Source organism: Dromaius novaehollandiae, chromosome 33, assembly GCF_036370855.1.
Source record: "Dromaius novaehollandiae isolate bDroNov1 chromosome 33, bDroNov1.hap1, whole genome shotgun sequence".
Lineage (NCBI taxonomy): Eukaryota > Metazoa > Chordata > Aves > Casuariiformes > Dromaiidae > Dromaius > Dromaius novaehollandiae.
The window spans coordinates 461,647-482,556 of NC_088127.1; the positions used below are offsets into that span (position 1 = coordinate 461,647).

Consider the following 20,910-nt stretch of genomic DNA (forward strand, 5'->3'; position numbering starts at 1 on the left):
GTTGCTGCCGGGGGCCGCCCCGGTTCCTGCCGCGGCTTCCCCATGTGACCGGGCGGGAGTTTCAGTCACACCCTCACCTCCGCCTCTGCACCCGCCGCTGGTTTTCCGCGCGCCCAGCCGGGCCGGCTCGCGCGCTGCTGCCGCGGCCCTGGGGTGCGTGAGCGGGGCGAGGGGAGAGCTACGGCACGCCACAGCGGGTCCAACATCGTGGGGAGGGGTCTGGGCACACTGGCGTGCTCTACGCCATGTGTTCTGCTCAGTGGGAGTCATTAGGTTTCAGAGTGAACGGGAGGCGGGGAAAGGAGTGCCCAGGCCTCACGGCGTGGGGGGCTGCGTGAATGGGGATGGGGCTTGCGTCCACGTGAGGATGTTGTGTGTGTGCACATGTGTTTCGATGCACATATGTGCACACGTGTGAATGTAAATGCGTGCGTAAATGCAGGCAGTGACACACACACGTGTGCACACGCGTGAACATGCACACACGCATAAATACACACGCAGACACGCACACGTGTGCCCCCTCCCCGTGCCTCAGTTTCCCCCAGTGCTCTCCCAAGCCGCCGTCCTGGCTCCAGTTTTATTGCTGGGAGATTTCCAGCCCTTTGGCCGCTCCGGGTTCGGGATAGCTCTGGTGTCCATCCGGGCTGGCACTCGTCGGGCCAGGGTCCGTCTGGACCAGGACCCATCTGGGCCAGCATCCGTCAGGCCGGGACCAATCCAGACCGTGGTCCATCCCGGCTGGCGCCCATCAAGCCAGGGTCCATCCGGACTAGGATCCATCTGGGCCAGCGTCCATCCCAGCTGGCATCCGCATGGCCAATCCTCACTGCAAAGCAAAGAAGGCGTGGTCGATCCTGGCACGCCGCATCCCTGTCCCACCAGCCCCAAATCCTCAGCTCCCGGAGCGCGCCCTAGCTCCCACAGTGCTCAGCTCGGGCTGCCATCATTAGGCTTCAGAGTGAACGGGCGCCGAACTTGCCGTGCCGCTCACCTGGAAGCCGTGCCAGGTCTCAATCTCGCGGAAGAGCGAGTCCCCGGGACATTCGGTGCGTCCCATCTGCCGGTGGCCCCGCAGGGTGTAGTTGTGCCGCAGCCGGCCGGTCCGCACGGCGCAGGGCAGGAAGGCGTCGCGCACCAGGGCCAGGGCGTCGGCGTCGGGCGGGCTGGCCGTGTAGTCGCCCACGTAGCCGACGCCGTAGCCACGGCTGTTGTAGCCGCGGGTGTGGGCGCCCACCCAGTGCCAGCCGCGGCCCTCGTAGAGGTACCCGTCGGAGCCCACCACGAAGCTGCGGGGCGCGCGAGCGGGTCAAGCGGGGCGGTGGGTGCCCCGTGGGTGCCCCGTGGGTGCCGGGCGCCGCGGCCTCACCTGTAGCCGATGTCGTCCCAGCCGCGGGTGTCCTGGTGGAAGCGCTGCATGGCGCGCATGGCGCGGGCGCAGGCGGCGAAGGTGCGGCACGGGGCGCCCGGCTCGTGGGTGTGGTGGATGTAGACGAAGGGCAGCGGCGGCGTCAGGGCGCTCGGGGTGCCCCGGTAGGGACGGGCGCCCCACATGCACCGGGGCACCACGGCCGGGCACTCTGCGGGGGGAGGCGGGAGTGGGGCCGGCGGTGCCCGGCCCCCGTGAGCCGTCGGGGAGGCCCTTGTGTTGGGGACGCCCTTGGGGACACGTGGAGATGTGGCTGGGGACCCCCTTGGAGGTCTTGCTGGGAACCCCCTTGGGGACATGGTGAGGTCAGGCTGGGGACCCCCCGGGGACACAGTGAAGTCCAGCCGAGGACCTCCTTGGCGACACGGTGAGGTCTGGCTGGGGATGCCCTTGGGGACATGGTGAGGTCTGGCTGGGGACGCCCTTGGGGACACGGTGAGGTCCGGCTGGGGGTGCCCTTGGGGACACGGTGAGGTCCAGCTGGGGACCCCCTTGGGGACACAGTGAGGTCTGGCTGGGGATGCCCTTGGGGACATGGTGAGGTCTGGCTGGGGACCCCCTTGGGGACATGGTGAGGTCTGGCTGGGGGTGCCCTTGGGGACACGGTGAGGTCCAGCTGGGGACCCCCTTGGGGACACGGTGAGGTCTGGCTGGGGATGCCCTTGGGGACATGGTGAGGTCTGGCTGGGGGTGCCCTTGGGGACATGGTGAGGTCCAGCTGGGGACCCCCTTGGGGACACGGTGAGGTCTGGCTGGGGGTGCCCTTGGGGACATGGTGAGGTCCAGCTGGGGACCCCTGTCTGGGACATGCGCTGGCATCCAGCCAGAGGACACTCTGGTGTCCAGGGACCTTCTGTCTAGGGGACATGGCAGGGCCTGTCTAGGGGACACAGCGGTGCCTGTGTAGGGGACATGGTGGTGACCATCCAGGGGACATGCTGGTGCCCGGTGGCCCACTGTCCAGGGGACACCCCAGTGCATGTCTGGGCACCCAGCACCTGGGGGACACCCCGGTGTCCAGTGAGGGGACACCCTGATGTCCATCTAGGGGACATCCTGATGTCCATCCAGGGGACACCCTGGTGACCATCTAGGGGACATCCTGATGTCCATCTAGGGAACATCCCAGTGTCCATCCAGGGGACACCCCGGTGCCCATCAGTCCCAAACCACCTGGCACCCATCGCTGCCCGGATCTCGACTCCCCACCAGCGGTGCCAGCTCCTGGGTGGCCCTGGGTGGCCCTTGCACCCACCCAAGCGGGACCCCGAGGCCACCCCAGCCCCTTGCACCCACGTCCCCACCCCGGCAGCCGCTCGCCGCCCCCCGTCACCTCCCTACCCACGTAGGCGTCCACGAAGTCCCGCGCCGCCCGCCGAGCCACGGCCGCCGCCTCCTCGTCCCCCACGTCCTCCAGGAGCGAGCGGGTGGCGGGCAGCACCCGCAGCAGGCGCAGGGCGGCCGCCACCTCCTCCTCCAGCTTCTCCGGCCCCGTCCGGGCGCCGAAACGCCGGCGCCGAAAGCTGCTGGGCGCCCGCTCGCCCGCCGCGCCGGGGTGGTAGTAGCCGCGGAGCAGGGCGGCGAGCGGCGCCGGCGTCTCGGCGAGTTGGGCGCCCAGCAGCACCCCGTCCAGCGCCCCGTTGGCCAACGCGTCGGGGACGGGCGATGGAGGTCCCACCAGCGTGAAGACCTGCGGGTCCTCCACGTCGTCCCAGCACCCGCCGGGTCCCAGGGTGGCCCGGGTGCCGTTGGCGCGGGCCAGCAGGTAGGAGGTCCCCAAGGCTTCGGCCAGGGTGACGGCGTAGAGCGGGTCGCCGGGCGCCGGCGCGGCGGGCGTCCCCGCGGCGCGCTTGAGACCCACCTCGAGGCCGGCGAGCAAGGGGCCCACGGCCACGGTGGAGCCGTCGGGCGCCAGCACCACGCCGCGCTCGGCAGCCTCCGGGCCCGGGCGCAGCAGCTCGGCGAGGAGCGCCCGCTGCTCGGCGCCGAGGGCCGCCGGGGCACCCGCCGGGGCACCCAGCACCGCGCGCTGCAGCGGGGTGCCGCCGCCGCCCAGCGCCCGCCCCAGCTCCGGGGCGCCGCCGGCCAAGGCCTCCGTGGCGTTGGTGGCCTCCAGGGCTTCCACGATCTGCACCAGCGTGTCCATGTGGCGCGGGAGGCGACCTGGAGCAAGGGGAAGGCACCCAGAGCAAGGTGGGTGCACCGGGAGCAAGGGGAAGGCACCCGGTGCGAGGGGGGTGCACCCAGAGCGAGGTGGGTGCACCCAGAGCAAGGGGAAGGCACCCAATACAAGGTGGGTGCACCCAGAGCATGGCAAATGCATCTGCAGCAAGGTAGGTGCACCTGGAGCAAGGTGGCTGCACCCCATGCAAGGTGGGTGCACCTGGAGCATGGCAAATGCACCCAGAGCAAGGTGGGTGCACCTGATGCAAGGGGGGGCGTGCACCCGGAGCAAGGGGAATGGATCTGGAGCAAGGTGGGTGCACCCGGAGCAAGGGGAATGGATCTGGAGCAAGGTGGGTGCACCCGATACAAGGTGGGTGCACTTGGAGCAACGGGAATGGATCTGGAGCAAGGTGGGTGCACCTGGAGCAACAGGAACGGATCTGGAGCAAGGTGGGTGCACCCGGAGCAAGGTGGGTGCACCTGGAGCAACAGGAACAGATCTGGAGCAAGGTGGGTGCACCCATAGCAACAGGAACGGATCTGGAGCAAGGTGGGTGCACCCAGAGCAAGGTGGGTGCACCCGGAGCAAGGGAATGCACCCAGAACAATGGGAATGGATCTGGAGCAAGGTGGGTGCACCCATAGCAAGGGGAATGCACCCGGAGCAAGGTGGGTGCACCCGGAGCAACGGGAATGGATCTGGAGCAAGGTGGGTGCACCCAGAACAAGGTGGGTGCACCCGGGGCAAAGGCAACGCACCCAAAAGAGGCCGAGCGCGCTCCGGAGCCCGTCCACCCCACCGGAGCAAGGCGAACGCGCCCGACGCTGGACAAACCCGTGCAGAGTCCCACGGAGGCGCCCGGAGCGAAACAAATTCATCCAAAGCCGGACAAACGTGTCCGGAGCGAGACGAACGAGCCCGGAGCAAGCGCAAAACAGCCCGGAGCGAGGGGAACGCATCCCGAAAAGTGATGGACGTGCCAGGAGCAAGGTAAACAGGATCGGAGCAAAATAAATGGGATCGGAGCAAAATAAAAGAGGATCAGGGCAAAATAAACGGGATCAGAGCAAAATAAGCAGGACCAGAGCAAAATAAATGGGATTGCAGCAAAATAAACGGGGTCGGAGCAAAATAAGCGGGACTGGAGCAAAATAAAACAGGATCGGCGCAAGATAAACAGGATCGGAGCAAGATAAAAGGGATCGGAGCAAAATAAAACAGGATCGGAGCAAAATAAGCGGGATCGGAGCAAAATAAACGAGGATCGGAGCAAGATAAACGGGATCGGAGCAAGATAAATGGGATCGGAGCAGGACAAGTGGGCTCGGAGCAGGCGAGCGTGTGCACGGCATCAGCACGGCAGGTCCCAGCGACCTCCCGGCCGCGGCCCCCAATCTGGGTGCAAATTCCACCTCCAATTTCCCACAGTTGGGGCAAAAATGTGGCCGGAGACACCCGGGATAAAGCAAACCGGGGGGGGGGTGAATTTTTGGAAGCGCTGGGCTACGGGCAGGAGAAAGAGCCCAGTTGGCACGCGGACGCGCTAAGGACACGCTAGGGACACGCTAAGGACACGCTAAGGACATGGAAAGGACACGCTAAGGACACACGTGCTGCCTCCATGCCGTGTTCAGCAGCACCGGCCGACACCGCCAGGGTTGAGCATGGTCGGGACACGGGATTTGGAGCCGGCCAGTGCCGCGACACGTGTGACATGGCATGACGTGGCGTGACGTGGCATGACGTGGCATGACATACCTGTCACAGGCTGGGTGCAGAGGCTCAGCAGCAGGACGAGACGCTGCACGCGTGTCGGGAGCATGTTGGCCGGCCGGCGGCAGCACACGCGTGGCGGGGGAGCACCGGACTTTGTCCCCTCCCTGGCGGCGCAGACGTCACCGGAGCAAGGCCTTGGCGCTGGGGGGTGGCACTTGTGGCCGCGCGGGCAGCACGCGTGTGCACGCCGGAGCAGTGTCCGTGTGCGAGGTGGTGTGCGCACACGCGTGTGCATGGCGTGTAGGACGGAGCTTGCAAAGTGGCTCCGTGTGGAAGGTGCACGGGGAGGTGCATGCGTGTGCACAGGCGTGTACATGTGTGCGTGTGCACATGCGTGTGCATGCAGAGGGACATGTGTGCATGCACGGGGACATGTGTGCATGCATGAGGTGTGTGTGTGCATGCACGGGGACATGTGTGCATGCAGAGGGACATATGTGCATGCATGGGGTGTGCGTGTGCATGCACAGGGACACGTGTGCATGCACAAGGTGTGCGTGTGCATGCAGAGGGACACGTGTGCATGAGCGTGCACATCTGTGTGCACACACGTGCTCGGGGTGCATGTGCACATGCATGAGTGTGCACAGGGGTGCGTGTGCATACACATGCATGTGCACGTGCATGGGGAGTGTGCACGCACATGCAGGGGGTGCACACGTGTGCACCCGACGTGCACGGCTGCGTGCGCATGTGCACACGCGTGTGTGTGCCAATTTGCACGCGTGTGCATGTGCACAGGGTGTGTGCGTGCACACGGGTTGGCGTGTGCGTGTGCACACGCAGGAGTGTGTGTCCATGCACACATGTGCACGCACACACATGTGCACGCACAAGCACCCCCATCCTTGCACACGCGTGTGCGCATACGCGTGTGCATGTCCGTGCAGAGGCATCCGTGTGCACGCACACGTGTGAGCGTCCGTGCACGTGCCGGACGCCCCGCTCCCAGCCCAGTTCCTTCCCAGCTACCGCAACTCTTGCACAACTGGTTAAACTGGGCCCCATCTGGGGCAGGGCTAAAGGGGGTGGGGCTTTCCCTGGCCCCGCCTCTCCTGCAGGGAGCCCTGGGTGCTGCCACCCCCACCGCAGGGTGCCTTCTCCAGCGGCTCGTAGGGGTTGTGCTCCCTCTCCTGGAGGTTGCCGGTGGGGTGCCACCATGCCCGTCTGTCCCAGCACCCATGGGTGGGGTGATAGGGCTGCACCATGCCTGGGTGTCCCAGCACCCATGGGTGTGTTGACAAGGCTGCATCATGCCCGGGTGTCCCAGCACCCATGGGTGTGTTGACAGGGCCGCATCGTGCCATGGGTGTCCCAGCACCCATAGGTGTGGTGGCAGAGCTGCACCGTGGGTGTCCCAGCACCCATGGGTGGGGTGATAGGGCTGCACCATGCCTGGGTGTCCCAGCACCCATGGGTGTGTTGACAGGGCTGCATCGTGCCATGGGTGTCCCAGCACCCATAGGTGGGGTGGCAGAGCTGCACCGTGGGTGTCCCAGCACCCATGGGTGGGGTGATAGGGCTGCACCACGCCTGGGTGTCCCAGCATAGGTGTTTTGGGGACAAGACCACCAGGGCACACGTTGCAGAGGACAAGACCACCAAGATATGTGTTGGGGGGATAAAGACATGTGTTGGGGGGGGTGATACCACCAGGACCCACGTCGTGGCTGCTGCCACCACCAAAACACACGTCCAACCACCGCCGCCAGCACACAGGACCGTGGCTCCTCCCCGGGGCGTCCACACGCAACCTTTCCACCGCGGTGCAAAGTCTGCCACCGGTCACGTGTGAGCATGGGTGGGGAGGAGGACCAGAGCCACCCGTGGCGGTGGCCGGAGCTGCGTGGCCATGCTGGCGTGGGTGACCCCGGTCCTGCTCTTCGCGGCCGTAGCCCTGCTCCTCAGCGGGCTCCGGCATGCCGTGGCGGCCGGGCGCCGGGTCCACGGCGCGTGGTGCCAGCTGCGCCGCTTCCCGCGTCCGCCCTGGCGCAACTGGCTGCTGGGCCACACGGGCATGGTAAGGACACGCGTGTCCCGTGCCGTGGGGCGCCCGGAGGGGAGCGGGAGGGCGTTTTGGGTGCTCATCACCGTGATGAGCGCATCGGGGCTCAGCTCGGTGTGGCAACGTGCCCCCACCAAAGCCACCGGGGTGGGGAAGGAGCCCACGTGGCCAAGCTGCAGGAGGTGGCCTCCAGGGTGAGGTGCCCGTGGTGGGTGGTAGCTCCCGGACCCCACGGTGCTCCGGGTCTGGCGTGGGAAGGGTGGTTTGGGTGTCCCGGCTGGATGTGGCGTGGCGCCAGGATCCAGCCGTGGGCACATGATGCAGCCGTGATCAGTGCTCCATCCATGGAGACGGGGCCCGCCCGTGGGTACGTGACCCATCCGTGGTGCCTCGTCACGTGCTCCATGCATGGGCCCGCGCCCTATCTGTGCACCGCATGCTGCATCCGTGGACCTACGTGGACATGCCTACACATGTCCCATCCATGGACACCTGAGCGTGTCCCCAAGACCAGCCTTGAGCCCCAAGCACGTCCCCGAAGCGGCCATGAATTAGGGGTGAGCGTGTCCCAAGGTGGCCGTGAACCCACGGCCTCGGCCAACCTATGCCCACGCCGCAGGCGAGGAGCACGGAGGAAGACCTGCAGAAAGTGGACAACTTGGTGGGGCAATACCACCACTGCTGCCTCTGGTGGACCACACCGTGGCTGCCCGTCCTCCGCCTCTTCCATCCCAGCACCCTCCGGCCTGTGCTCCTGGCCTCAGGTAGCCCTGGGGGGCTCTTGTCCCCCTTGTCCCCCTGGGCTGGGATGGTCCGCAGGCCACCATGTCCTGCTCCGGCATCTGGGGACTTGGGGCCAGAGGATGGATGCTCTCGCGGCATGGGGTGATGCAAGCTGCAGCGGTGCAGGGGGATGGTGGCATCACGGGGTGGTCCTCAGTCCTGCGCCGAGGGTTCCTGGGACCCCCAAAGTGTCACCCACGGCCGGCCCGGTGGGCACCCAAACACCCGTCCCGTGGGGACCCCAATCTCCCTCCATCAGGACTCGTCTGTCCTATCCACCCCGGCAGCCACGTGTATCACCTGCGTGACACCCGCCGAGCTGCGCTCGCTCTCCTGGGGTGGCCCACGCCAAGGGTGCATGGGTGGGGGGTCCTCTGTCCCCCGGACCCCTGGGACCGCTCAGCGGCTCCGCTGTCTTGCAGCCTTCGTCGCCCCCAAGGATGAGCTCTTCTACGGCTTCCTCAAGCCCTGGCTGGGTGAGTGGGACCGGGCGGGTGGCATCGGTGGCATCAGTGGCACCCCCGGGTGCCCGCCTGGACCCGGGTCTCTCGCCGCAGGGGACGGGCTGCTGCTGAGCCACGGACGCAAGTGGGCCCGGCACCGGCGCCTGCTGACGCCGGCTTTTCACCCCGACATCCTCAAGTCCTACATGGGCATCTTCAACCGGAGCGCGGAGATCATGCACGTGAGGTTCCCGGCGTGCCGTGCCCCCGACCTGCACCCAGACCCCGCACCCAGACCCCGACCTGCACCCGGACCCCAACCTGCACCCACTGCCCCCCACCCGGACTCTGCACCTGGACTCCAAGCTGCACCTGCTGCCCCACATGTGGACCCCAACCTGCACCTGGACCTTGACCTGCACCCTCTGCCCTGCACCCAGATCCCGACCTGCTCACGGACCCCCACGTGCTGCCCCACACCTAGACCCCGCTCCCAGACCCTGACCCACAGTGGGACCCCAACCTGCACCCGGACCCCAATCTGCACCCACTGCCCCACACCGGGACCCCAACCCACACCCCGCCCCTGTCCTGCACCCCCAGGCCAAGTGGCGGCGGGAGGCGGCAGGAGCGCCGGTGGTGCTGGACATCTTCCAGTCCTTGGCCCTGCTCACCCTGGACACCCTCCAGAAATGCATCTTCAGCCACGACAGCCACTGCCAGGAGTGAGCACTGCCACCGGTCCCGGGTCCCCCGGGGTCCCCCCGGCCACGGCCCCCTTGGTCCCCCCTGCCATGGCCCCCCGGTCCTGCAGCCAGGTCCCCCCTGCCCTGGCTTCATCCCCTGCTGAGGTCCCTCCTGCCCCAGCTGGGTCCCCACCAACGTCCCTCCTTGCCCCAGCCCGATCCCACCAGGGTCCCCTCTTGTCCCATCTTGGTCCACACCAAGGTGCCCCCTGGGCTTTGCACCCATCACGGTGTCCCCTTAACCCAGCTCTGTCCCCTGTCAGTGTCCCCCTTGCCCCAGCTCAGTCCCCACCAGGGTCCCCCCAACCCAGGGTCCTCCCTTACCCTGAATCTGTCCCCCACTTGGGTCCCCCCACCCCGACTCTGCCCTTTCCAGCCTCCCCCTCTTACTCCTGGAGGTCCCTTCAGCTCTGTCCCCACCAGTGTCCCCAACACCCCAGCTCTGTCCTCACTGGGTCCCCCCTGCAGCGTCAGACCCAGTCTGGTCCCTCGCGTCCTTGCGGGCAGGAGGGCCACCCCGTGTCCCCACGGCAGCCTGACACCGACTAGGAGGTGTCCAGGCTGAGGAGATGCATCCAGCGGTCCGTGGCACCCGTCCCCATCCATCCCCCCGCGTCCCCCAGGCAGCCCAGCAAGTACATCGCAGCCATCCTGGAGCTGAGCGCCTTGGTGGTGCGGCGCCAGCACCGGCTGCTCCACCACCTCGACTGGCTCTACCGCCTCTCGGCCGACGGCCGACGCTTCACCCGGGCTTGCACCACCGTGCACGGCTTCACCGCCGCCGTGGTGCAGCGCCGGCGCCAGGAGCTCGAGCGCCTGGGCCACCAGGCCTGGCTGGAGGGCCGCCAGGGCCGGAGCATGGACTTCATCGACCTCCTGCTGCTCGCCAAGGTGGTGCTGGGATGGGGACAGGGACGGTGTGGCCGTGGGGAAGGTTGGCCATAGGGTGGTGGCCATGGTGGAGAGAAATGGCCACGGGAAGGGGTGGGCCATAAGGTGGTGGCCATGGGAGGTGCTGGTGGCCATGGGAGGTGCTGGTGGCCATGGGTAGAGTTGGTCATGGGGAAGGTTGGCTGTACGGTGGTGGCCCTGGGAGACAGTGGTGGACATGAAGAAGTTGCCCATGGGGAAGGTTGGCCATAGGGTGGTGGCCATGGTGAAGATTGACGGCCATGGGAAGGGGTGGGCCATAAGGTGGTGGCCATGGGAGATGGTGGTGGCCATGGGGAGGGTTGGTCATGGGGAAGGTTGGCCATAGGGTGGTGGCCCTGGGAGACAGTGGTGGACATGAAGAAGTTGGCCATGGGGAAGGTTGGCCATAGGGTGGTGGCCATGGGCAGACTTGGCCATAGGGTGGTGGCCACATGTGGCCTCTCCGCTGCTGTGCTCCCATTGCAGGACGAGGACGGCAGGGACCTGTCGGATGAGGACATCTCGGCTGAGGCTGACACGTTCATGTTCGAGGGTGAGAGGGTCCTGGGGTGCCACAGCAGGGTGGGTGGTGGGTGCTCAGAGCTGGGGGTCCCCATGCTCGCCTCTTCTCCCTGCAGGCCACGACACCACGGCCAGCGGCTTGGCGTGGCTGCTCTACAACCTGGCCTGCCACCCCAACCACCAGGAACGGTGCCGCCAGGAGGTCCGGGAGCTCCTCAAGGACAGAGAGGTGGAGGAGATCGAATGGTGAGAGACCCCCCGTGGCTCCCGCCCCCAGTTTGAGGATGCCAGGGCCACCGTCCCTCACGCCGTAGTCTCTGCAGGGAGGACCTGTCCCACCTGCCCTTCACCACCATGTGCATCAACGAGAGCCTCCGGCTGCACCCGCCGGTCACCGCCGTGTCGCGGCGCTGCACCAAGGACATCGCACTGCACGACGGCCACGTCATCCCCAGCGGTATGGCTCACCCACGTGGCCCCCAGCGGCCTCGTCCCTCCTGTCCCCCATCCCTAACGTGGCCGTTTCCATCCCACCAGGAACCACCTGCCTGCTGAGCATCTATGGGACACACCACAACCCGTCCATCTGGCCCGAGCCCCAGGTAGAGCCCTGGTGACCCGGCCCTGGTGGCACGGCCACAGGACCCACCGGGGGACGATCATGGGGTGGTTGAGCTCCCCAAGGTGGCAGCGTCCCTGTCACCGTGGGCTGGGGCCATGTGTCACCGTCCTGGTACAGAGACATTGACCCCATGCCATGTGGCACTGTGCTGGCACGGACATGTCCCATGTGTCACATGTCACTGTCCTGTCATGGACATATCCCCTGAGCCAGATGTCACCATACTGGCACAGACACGTTCCCTGTGCCACGTGTCCCCCACCGATGTGACAGCATCCGTGTTGCCCCAGGTCTTCGACCCACTGCGATTCAGCCCAGAGAACACGCAGGGACGGACCCCGCTGGCCTTTGTCCCCTTCTCTGCTGGGCCCAGGTAAGCACCATGGGGGACACGCGTGTCCCCGTGTCCCCTACTGGGCGTGCAGGGTGGGTTAGTCATCCCTGCACCGAGCCAGAGTGTCACGAAGGCCACGCTGGCCCCATCCCCGCATTTCCATGAGGCCCCACCATCCACTGCGTCACCCCCAGCTCCGTGTCACCCTGTGGCCTGCTGTCCCGTGTCACCTGCTGGGGACACTGTCATGAGTGTCCCAACCCCTTTGGGTGGCCACTGGCCACCAACACAGCCCATGAATGGGGGTGTCCAACCGAGCTTAGAGAGGGCTTAGACCCATCTGGGTCCACGAGCGTCCCCGGCGCAGCGGTGCCGTGACACCGCAGTGACGCGGGGCCACGGGTGGCCGCAGGAACTGCATCGGGCGGAGCTTCGCCATGGCCGAGATGAAGGTGGTGACGGCGCTGACGCTGCGGCGCTTCGCCCTGCGCCCGGTCGAGGGCCGCCCGGTGCGCCGCAAGCCCGAGCTCGTCCTCCGCCCCGAGAGCGGCCTCCGCCTGCTGCTGGAGCCGCTGGCCGAGGCGCCGTGGCCACGGCGCGGGGGCCACGGCGGTGCCATGGTGGGCACGGGTGAATAAAAAGGTTGGCGTGGTGGCACCGGTGGCTGGTGGCTGCGGTGGCGCGGCGTGCGGTGGGAACGGCGGTGGGGCCACGTGGTGCTGTCCGGGAATGGACAAGTCACCCTGGGCTACGCGGCAACGTCCTGGTGTGGATGTGTCCCCCTGGGCCATGCGGTGCCGTCTGGGTCTGGCAGTGTCCCCCTGGGCCACACAGTGTCATCCTGGCATGGATTGGTCCCCATGGGCCACGTGGCACCATCCAGACATGGACATGTTCCCCTGGGCCACATGGTGCCATCCTGGCATGGACATGTTCCCCTGGGCCACGTGTCACCACCCAGGCATGGACATGTTCCCCTGGGCCACGTGTCACCATCTTGGCACGGACATGTTCCCCTGTGCCATGTGTCACTGTCCTGGCATGGACATGTTCCCCTGGGCCACGTGGCACTGTCTGGGCATGGATACCTCCCCCTGGGCCACATGTCACCATCTGGGCATGGACATGTTCCCCTGGGCCACATGGTGCCATCCTGGCATGGATACGTCCCCACGGGCCACATGGTGCCACCCAGGCATGGACATGTTCCCTGGGCCACACATTGCTGCCACGGCCTGGTCACAGCCCCTGGCCGACGTGTCCTCCTCCCGTGACGGCCACGTCCCCTGGCCCACGTGGCACCATCCGGGCATGGCCACGTCCCCTTGGCCCACGTGTCCTCCTGTCATGGCCACGTCCCCTGGGCCACAGGTCACCATCCCATCACAGCCATGTGTCCCTGGCCCCAGTGTCACCATCCCGGCACGGCCACGTCCCTGTGTCAAACGCTGCCATCCCACCCCAGCCAGGTCCCCTGGGCCCCGTGTCACCCGCCCCGGGCGGGGAGGGGGGGAGGGGTCAGGGGTCAGAGGGCACAGAGGGGTCACGGCGCCGCGGCCCCACAATGCACCGCGCCCGGCGGGCGCCAGGGAGCAGCAGGGGCCGCGAGAGGGGCGGGGCCCCGGCGTCACGTGGTGCGAGGGGGCGGGGCGCTGGCGTCACAGAGCAGGGGCGGGGCGTCAGGCGCCGGGAGGGGCGTGGCCTCACGGCCCTGGAGGGACCAGGGGGCGGGGCGTCAGGCGCCGGGCGCTTCCGGTCACGTGAAGAGGTTGTTTGAAGCCGCGGTGCGGTGGCGGCGCTGTCATGGCCGCCCCGGCCGGTGAGCGGGTCCCGGGGGAGGCGCGGGGAGCGGCGGGGCCGGGCCGGGCCAGGCCGGGACGGGCGAGGCGGCGGGGGGGGACCCGGCGGCGGGGCGGGGGTCCAGCCCGACCCGAGCCCTTCTCCCGGCCGAGGCCGCCGGTAGCCGCCGGTAACGGGCTCCCCCCGCAGAGACGGATCGGCTGCTGGGCCGCGGCGCCGGTTACGGCACGGAGCCGCCGCCGCCGCCGGCCGAGGAGGAGGAGGAGGAGGAGCTGCGCCGCCGCCTCAAGTACTTCTTCATGAGCCCCTGCGACAAGTACCGCGCCCGGGGGCGGCGGCCCGTCAAGCTGGGGCTGCAGCTCGCCAAGATCCTCCTCGTCACCGTCCAGGTACCGGGGGGGCACTGGGGGCACTGGGTATAGGGGCACGGGGACACTGGGGAGCACTGGGCACGGGGACACTGGGGAGCACTGGGCACGGGGACACAGGGACACTGGGGACACCAGGGCACTGGGGAGTACTGGGTACAGGGGCATGGGGACACTGGGGAGCACTGGGCACGGGGACAGCGGGGCATGGGGACACTGGGGAGCACTGGGCATTGGGATGTGGGGACACTGGGGCACGGGGACACAGGGCACAGGGATGTGGGGACACTGGGGAGCACTGGGCATGGGGATGTGGGGACACTGGGAACCACTGGGGCGTGGGGACACTGGGGAGCGCTGGGCTTGGGGACACTGGGGGCACTGGACACGGGGACATGGGGGCACTAGGGAGCTCAAGGACACCAGGGCACGGGGACACTAGGGAGCTTGGGGACACCAGGGAGCACTGGACATGGGGGCACCAGGGTACGGGGACACTGGGGAGCACTGGGCTTAGGGGCACAGGGACACCAGGGCATGGGCACACCTGGGAGCATCAGCCTTGGGGACAGCAGGGACCAGGGGGACACTTGAGCATGGGGACACAGGCGAGTGCTGGGCACAGGGATGCTGGGGGACAGGGGGACACTTGAACACGGGGACATGAGGGGGGTGTGAGGTAGGTGTCACCAGTCACAGGCCGGGTCTTGGGCATGAAGACATCGGGGGGGACATCGGAGAGCCCTAGGCATGGGGACTTTGTGGGGGGAGGGCACTGGGGCGTGGGGACACTATGGGGACACTGGGGACAGGGACTAGGGGACTGCGGGGGGCCTGGGGACGTGGGGGGGGGACCGGGGGCCAGGTGGGGTTGGCTCTGGGTGTGGGGACATATCTGGGGGGTTAAACTCTGGGGACCTCTGGGGTGGTCACCGGCCTGGGGACAGGGCAGGGGACACCTCTAGTGAGGCCTGGGGACATCATGGGGAACCGGGAGGGGGGGGCAGAAAGGCACGTGGGGCTGTGCTCAGTCCCATCACAAGGCTATGGAGGAAGCCGCCGGCGCGTGATCCCCTCCCGGCGCAGAGAATCGCCGCTCGGCGCCGCCGCCTCCCGCTCGGCGGGTGGCCCGGGATCGTCCTCGGCGGCTTCCCCTGAGGCCATGAGCGGCGTCGGCCCGGGCGGCGGGAGGAAACAGCACTCGGATTTGGAATGAAAGTGGCAGATAGTAGGGAAACGGCTCGTTGAAGAGCTGTGCTGGGGCTCATCCAGCCCCAGGCTGGAGCAAGGCAGCACCGACGGCAGAAAAAGCTTCATCCAGAAGCTTTTTCGGTTGGAAAAACTCCAACGAAGAGATTGCTGCAGCATAAGGATGAGGGAAAACCATCCCAAAAAAAGGAAGATCACCAGAAGCTGCTCTGCCGGTCGTATTCCTGGTGGAAGAGCTGCTTGGCCTCATCAGGGAGCATGAGATGGTTTCCATCTCATCCACGGGAAATCTTAGTCGTGGTCTCCCTCAGCTCATCCTCTTCGGGCTCAGCAACCAGATGGTGGTGACGTTCAAGGAGGAGAACACCATCGCCTTCAAGCACCTCTTCCTCAAGGACTACGTGGACGGCTCGGACGACTCGTACGCCGTCTACACGCAGCGCGAGCTCTACGAGCGCGTCTTCTACGCCGTGGAGAAGGTGAGCGCCGCGGGCGGGCGGGCGGGGAAGGGGAAAGGTCCCGGCGCCCGGCCGCTGAGGCCCTCTCCTCTCCGCCAGTACTTGGCCATCCCCAACGAGACCATCGGGCGCTACGCCTACGTGCGGGGCGAGCACGGGGCCAACCGCTCGGCCCTCATGCTGTGCCAGCAGTTCTACCGCAAAGGGCGCATCGACCCGGCCAACGACACCTTCAACATCGACCCCAAAATTGTCACAGGTGGGCGCTGGGGGCCCGGCTCGCCTCTCCCACGGCCGCGTCAAGGACGTTTGCCGGAGTTTTTCTTTTCTTGGCCTCGAGAGGGGGACGAGGGCTCCCCTGAAGGGGCTTTTTTTGCTCCCGCAGACTGCCTGGGAGTGGAGCCCGAGGAGCCGCAGCCTCTCCCGCCAGAGCTGGACCGCAGCTACAGGAACTTCACGCTCAAATTTCACAAGTAAGCGCTGCGGCTTTTTCCGTGGGCTTTTTCGCAGCGTTTGGGTGCTCTGCAGTTCCCCCAGGAACGGGACTGTCGGAGCAGGGATTCCCCGTGCAGGGAGTTCCTCGCGCTAACGGGTTTCGCCTCCGCTGCCAGAGTGGAAAAGCATCCGTTAACATCAAAACCGCTTGCGGGCCAGAGACGGATTCCCCCGGGGCCGAGAGGGATGTGAAACCGGTCGCGCGAGAAGCGGCCGCTCTCCGGCTCTCCGAAACTCGGTGCTGTGGTGGCCCCGTGACAGAGTCCTCCAGGCAGGGCATTGCCCCGGCACCGCTTCCCCTTCTCCTTTCCGGTGTCGGTGCCAGGCGGACAGATGCGACGTGGCTTGTGGTTGCTTCCTCCAGAGGTTCCAGCTGCAAAATGCTGGTGCTGGGCTTGATCCCTCTGAGCTTGGAGATCCCCGGTCTCCACCTCCCACTTCAACTGGGGGTCCAGGGACCTCTCCAGCGTGGAGAAAGGGGGTCGATGACACCCCTGCTCTGCCGGCAGGGTGGTGGGGACTGCGTGGGGTGACACCCGCCCTAGACGAGCCCGGGGAAGGCGCGTTCACAGGCGTCCCCTCCCGCAGGCTCATCAACGTCACCATCCAGTTCAAGCTGAAAGCCATCAACATCCAGACCATCATCAACAACGAGATCCCGGACTGCTACACCTTCACCATCACCGTGAGTGCGCGGCGGTGATGCCCATGGTGACGCGGGGTGGTGGCAGCAGAGCCAAGGCATCAGGGAGCTGCCAGGCAGGTTTTCAACCATCCCCTTCTCCCAGATAACCTTCGACAACAAGGCTCACAGCGGCCGGGTGAAAATCCGCCTCGACAACCGGGCTGACATCAAGGAGTGCAAGGACCCCAGCGTCTTCGGCCGAGGTAGGACACCACGAGGGCGCGGGTCCGGCCCAAACGCAGCGTTCGTTCCCTAACGGGTGCTGCGTGCCAGATGAGGGCTCTGGGTGCACCCCGGGACCCCGTGGCATTGCCCGTTGAGAAGATCCACCCGGACGTCTTGCAGGCGACAACTCCTTCCGGCTCTTCTTCGACGTCATCGTGCTCCTCGTGTGCTCGCTCTCCTTCATCCTGTGCGCCCGCTCCATCATCCGGGGCCTCATGCTGCAGCACGTGAGTGATGGAGAGCAGGAGCAGGCTGTTTTTGAGCCGTAGCAGGGCCACCACGTTTCGGAGGTGGCCCCAGGTGTTAAATCAAGGCCGCGGCTCCCCTTTGGGTGGGCAGAACATAGCGGCTGTGCCTAGAGGACCCCGCTTCTTCCCCGCGCGCAGGAGTTCAGCCGGTTCTTCCAGCGCCGCTACAACCAGAGCGTGTGCCTCTCGGACCGCATGGAGTTCCTCAACGGCTGGTACATCCTGCTGGTGGTGAGCGACGTCCTCACCGTGCTGGGCACCATCATGAAGATCGGCATCGAGTCCAAGGTGCGGGGACAGCGATGGGGCACGGCGGATGCCGGACACGCCAGAGCTGCTGGCACCGAGGGCCCTTCCACTTCAGGGAGGGACATTAGCTTGTCCACGGTGGTGGCAATGCTGCCACTAGCCCATGGCCGGTGCAGAGGGGTGGCAAGGGCCACCCAAGGCACTGGTGGGGGTTGAGGGACTGCGGCAGCCATGACTTAGGCCAACGTCACCTCTGTCCCTGCAGAACTTCGCCAGCTATGATGTCTGCAGCATCCTCCTGGGCACCTCCACGCTGCTGGTCTGGGTTGGGGTCATCCGCTACCTCACCTTCTTCCAGAAGTACAACGTGAGTGGCCTTGGGGACGTGGTCTGTCCTGCTGGACCTCAGGGGACAGTTTCCAGAGTGGGAACAGCCTGGCACTGAGCATAGAGATGCCCAGGTGGGCTCAGGGCCACCCCACCACTGCAGCACCTTGGGGCCCCCCATCCTGCTCTTCCAAAGACTTTGGAGTCACACGAGGTGTTTCCACCACGTGTCCTCCCTCGGGTTGTCCCCGTCCCCTCCCTCTGACGCCCTCCGCAGAGGGAGGACGGCGGGTTAATCCCGACTCCGTTCTTCCGCCAGATCCTCATCGTCACGCTGCGGGTGGCCCTGCCCAACGTCATCCGCTTCTGCTGCTGCGTGGCCGTCATCTACTTGGGCTACTGCTTCTGTGGCTGGATCGTGCTGGGCCCGTACCACGTCAAGGTGCCGCTCCTGGGCTCCTCGGATGGGGTTTGCCCACCTCCTGGTGGCCTCGGGACCGTTTCTTCTCCTGGTTTGGAGGAGGCAGGAGCTGGGCTGGTTCCCATCTTGGCTCCTTGGGTTGGATGAGGCCCCGGTTCTTGGTCCTTGCAGACCACTGGGGTGGTTTGGATGTTGGGGAGCACTTGGCCACTGAGGGAGGGCTGGGAGTTCCCCAGGGACTATCGGGAGCAGTGGAAAGGACCGAGGTGACCTCAGTCACCTCCCGTCCCAGTTCCGCTCCCTTTCCATGGTGTCCGAGTGCCTCTTCTCCCTCATCAACGGCGACGACATGTTCGTGACCTTCGCCGAGATGCAGCAGAACAGCTACCTGGTGTGGCTCTTCAGCCAGATCTACCTGTACACCTTCATCAGCCTCTTCATCTACATGGTGCTCAGCCTCTTCATCGCCCTCATCACCGGTTCCTATGAGACCATCAAGGTGAGGCCGAGGGATCTGATCCCAGAGCCGAAATCGCTCGCTTTCGGAGCGTGCTCGGCCCTCAACATCCCCGCGTGTCCCCGCAGCACCAGTGCGAGGGCGAAGCGCCCGTCTCCCAGCTCCACGCCTTCGTCGCCGAGTGCAAGGACAGCCCCAAGTCGGGCAAGTACCGCCGCGAGAGCACCTCATCCTGCTCCGTCTTCTGCTGCTGCGAGAGGTGGGTGCCGTTTTGGGAGCTGTTTGGGGGCCGCTCGGGCCCTGCTGCCCCCCTTAACCGCGCTGCTCCCTCCCGTGTGCCAAAAAACGAAGATTTGGGGCTGTTTTGCTGCTGGTTACTCTTGGTGGTCCCACCCGGACCGTGAACCTCCAGCCCCTCCTCTTGGCACCCCAAAGCGGCTCTGCACCCACGGGAACCCTCTTGGGGGACCAGGATTCACCCTTGGGTGCTGGCCTTGGGTTCCTTCTTCGTCCATCTTGCTTGGTTTTGGGGTGCTGGGACAAAACCTCGTTCTCCCCCTGAATCTGCTTTTTCCTCCCCGTTAACGCGAGCAGGGGGGAGAGGGGAAACCCGTGACTCACCCGGATCCGCTCCCCAAGCCCTCGGCTTTTCCGCAGGGCTGCTCTGCCGGACAACGGGCTGCTGGTGAACTGAGGGACGCTGCCACCGCCGCACGGACTCTGGGGCCCGCCGTGGACGCCGGGGCTGCCTCCCCGCACTCTTTTATTTATTTTAATCGGCTTTTATCGGCGCCGGAGCTCGGCGACCGTCCCGGAGCGGCCGAGATGGCGCCGTGTTTTCCGGGGCAGATCTCGAAGCGCCGGGAACAAGACGGATGATTGTGGCCCCCCGTTTCCCGCGATGGAGGGGGTGTCTCGGTGCTGCAGCACCCAAACTGCCCCCCCAGCGGGACCCCAGGGACCCCCTCGGCACCCCAGGTTTGGTGCCGCCAAGCCGGGAGCCCTCGCTGGAGCCCAGAGCGGAGCTGGGGCGAGAGCGAAAGGGCTTGGGGCTGCGGCAGGGAGTTGAAGGGCGCTTTGTTTCCCGTTTCACTCGCGGCCCCGTGCCGGGCGCGGGCTGGCACCTCCCGCCCGGCGCCTCCGTCTCGCTCTCGGCGCGGCCCCGCACCGCGCCGGCGCCTCTGCGTTTTGGCTCGCGCGAGCCCCGAGGCTGTTTACGCGCAGTTGGGTCAAGGGCAGGTTTTGTGACCGCAGGAGCAGCTGTTTGCTGCTGGAACAGGGCCAGCCACTGCCTGGCCTCTTCCTCCTCCTCCTCCTCGTCCTGGGCCCGGGCCGAGAGGATGAAAGGGGCAGCTGAGCCAGGACTGAGCTCTTGGGCCGACTTTGTCCCCAGCGCAGGGCCCGTCAGAGCATTCGCTGCTCCGTTTCCTCTAATCCTGCCTTTCACTCCTGAACTGAGTTGTGCCCGGTCTCAGCGGCGGTGCTGCAGGCCAGGCCCGTTCACCCCAGCCCTCGGTCGCTGTTTTTGGGCCGCGTCAAGCGGGAAGACGGGGCCGGATGACGCCACCGGCCCTAGCGGGGTGTCCCATGGGTGCCCAGCCTGGGTGCTGGGCCGCGCTGGGCGAATAAAGTATCCCGGGAGGAAAAGCGGCTCTTTGGTTTTTGGGGTGTTGCCCTGCAGCACCCGGTGGGGACAGGGTGGGTGGAGGGTGCAGTGGGTGCCTGTGGGGCAGGGGTTGGATGATGGGTGCTGTCACCCTGGGGTGCCCATGGGGGTGCTGCCCCTCCCCTCCCCCAGTGGGTCAGGGCCCTGGTGGGTGCTGCTCCCCAGGGGGCAGGAGCCTGGCTGTGGGTGCCATCACCTCTGGGTGCCCATGGGACACCGGTGGGTGCTGCCCCCTGTGGGGCAGAACCTTGGTGGGTGTTGTCACCCGTGGGTGGCCCCCCGGCTCGGCCTCCCCCCACCCACTAGTCGCCTCCTCGCTGCCCGCCGCCCTCCCTTGCCACTCTCAAAATGGCGCCGGGGCGGCTTCGCTGACGTCACAGCCGCGCGCCGGCGCCCTGCGGTGACGCCAAGGCCCCACGCCGCACCCAAGATGGCGCCCGCCCCGCCTCGCTCCTTGCACCACTACGGGCGGCCTCTCCCAACATGGCGGCGGCGCCGCGATGCCCCTCCTCCCTGCCCCCTGCGCCCCGCGGGCAGGGCGGCAGCGCGCAGGCGCGCGCGGA

The 20,910-nt window shown here is 66.7% G+C and overlaps 3 protein-coding genes across 3 annotated transcripts; 2 read left to right on the top strand and 1 right to left on the bottom strand.

Annotated features, from left to right (window-relative positions):
* Nucleotides 1–566: 566 nt before the first annotated feature.
* PGLYRP2 (peptidoglycan recognition protein 2) lies at nucleotides 567–5,471 on the bottom strand. Its single transcript, XM_026116380.2, has 5 exons — nucleotides 5,355–5,471; nucleotides 2,771–3,592; nucleotides 1,370–1,580; nucleotides 995–1,289; nucleotides 567–829 (listed from the first exon to the last, which is right to left on the bottom strand). Exons 1-5 carry the CDS (start codon nucleotides 5,416–5,418, stop codon nucleotides 827–829), a joined length of 1,395 nt encoding a protein of 464 aa, XP_025972165.2. The 5' UTR covers nucleotides 5,419–5,471; the 3' UTR covers nucleotides 567–826.
* Nucleotides 5,472–7,170: 1,699 nt separating this feature from the next.
* On the top strand, nucleotides 7,171–12,396 carry LOC112993054 (ultra-long-chain fatty acid omega-hydroxylase). Its single transcript, XM_026116382.2, has 12 exons — nucleotides 7,171–7,392; nucleotides 7,997–8,141; nucleotides 8,583–8,636; nucleotides 8,718–8,845; nucleotides 9,207–9,328; nucleotides 9,973–10,240; nucleotides 10,748–10,814; nucleotides 10,900–11,029; nucleotides 11,107–11,240; nucleotides 11,321–11,385; nucleotides 11,696–11,778; nucleotides 12,152–12,396. Exons 1-12 carry the CDS (start codon nucleotides 7,225–7,227, stop codon nucleotides 12,375–12,377), a joined length of 1,590 nt encoding a protein of 529 aa, XP_025972167.2. The 5' UTR covers nucleotides 7,171–7,224; the 3' UTR covers nucleotides 12,378–12,396.
* A 1,047-nt stretch (nucleotides 12,397–13,443) lies between these two features.
* Nucleotides 13,444–20,328, top strand: MCOLN1 (mucolipin TRP cation channel 1). The gene is made up of 14 exons (XM_064499345.1): nucleotides 13,444–13,558; nucleotides 13,729–13,928; nucleotides 15,428–15,595; nucleotides 15,674–15,833; nucleotides 15,960–16,047; nucleotides 16,658–16,754; nucleotides 16,858–16,957; nucleotides 17,100–17,206; nucleotides 17,366–17,515; nucleotides 17,742–17,843; nucleotides 18,123–18,245; nucleotides 18,517–18,723; nucleotides 18,810–18,940; nucleotides 19,339–20,328. The coding sequence occupies exons 1-14, from the start codon at nucleotides 13,543–13,545 to the stop codon at nucleotides 19,373–19,375; spliced, it is 1,686 nt and encodes a 561-aa protein (XP_064355415.1). The 5' UTR covers nucleotides 13,444–13,542; the 3' UTR covers nucleotides 19,376–20,328.
* The last annotated feature ends 582 nt before the right edge of the window (nucleotides 20,329–20,910 follow it).

What these genes read in the sequence shown, in the direction of transcription:
- PGLYRP2 (XM_026116380.2), bottom strand. Translation starts at nt 5,418, where the DNA reads ATGCTCCCGACACGCGTGCAGCGTCTCGTCCTGCTGCTGAGCCTCTGC. An exon ending in CTTCGTGGACGCCTACGTGG is followed by an intron (nt 1,581 to 2,770) that starts GTAGGGAGGTGA and finishes CTCCCCCCGCAG; the next exon opens with AGTGCCCGGCCGTGGTGCCC. An exon ending in TGGGACGACATCGGCTACAG is followed by an intron (nt 1,290 to 1,369) that starts GTGAGGCCGCGG and finishes CGCGCCCCGCAG; the next exon opens with CTTCGTGGTGGGCTCCGACG.
- LOC112993054 (XM_026116382.2), top strand. Translation starts at nt 7,225, where the DNA reads ATGCTGGCGTGGGTGACCCCGGTCCTGCTCTTCGCGGCCGTAGCCCTG. An exon ending in CTTCCTCAAGCCCTGGCTGG is followed by an intron (nt 8,637 to 8,717) that starts GTGAGTGGGACC and finishes CTCTCGCCGCAG; the next exon opens with GGGACGGGCTGCTGCTGAGC. An exon ending in CGGCCACGTCATCCCCAGCG is followed by an intron (nt 11,241 to 11,320) that starts GTATGGCTCACC and finishes CCATCCCACCAG; the next exon opens with GAACCACCTGCCTGCTGAGC.
- MCOLN1 (XM_064499345.1), top strand. An exon ending in TCCTCCTCGTCACCGTCCAG is followed by an intron (nt 13,929 to 15,427) that starts GTACCGGGGGGG and finishes GGTCTCCCTCAG; the next exon opens with CTCATCCTCTTCGGGCTCAG. An exon ending in CCTTCTTCCAGAAGTACAAC is followed by an intron (nt 17,844 to 18,122) that starts GTGAGTGGCCTT and finishes TTCTTCCGCCAG; the next exon opens with ATCCTCATCGTCACGCTGCG.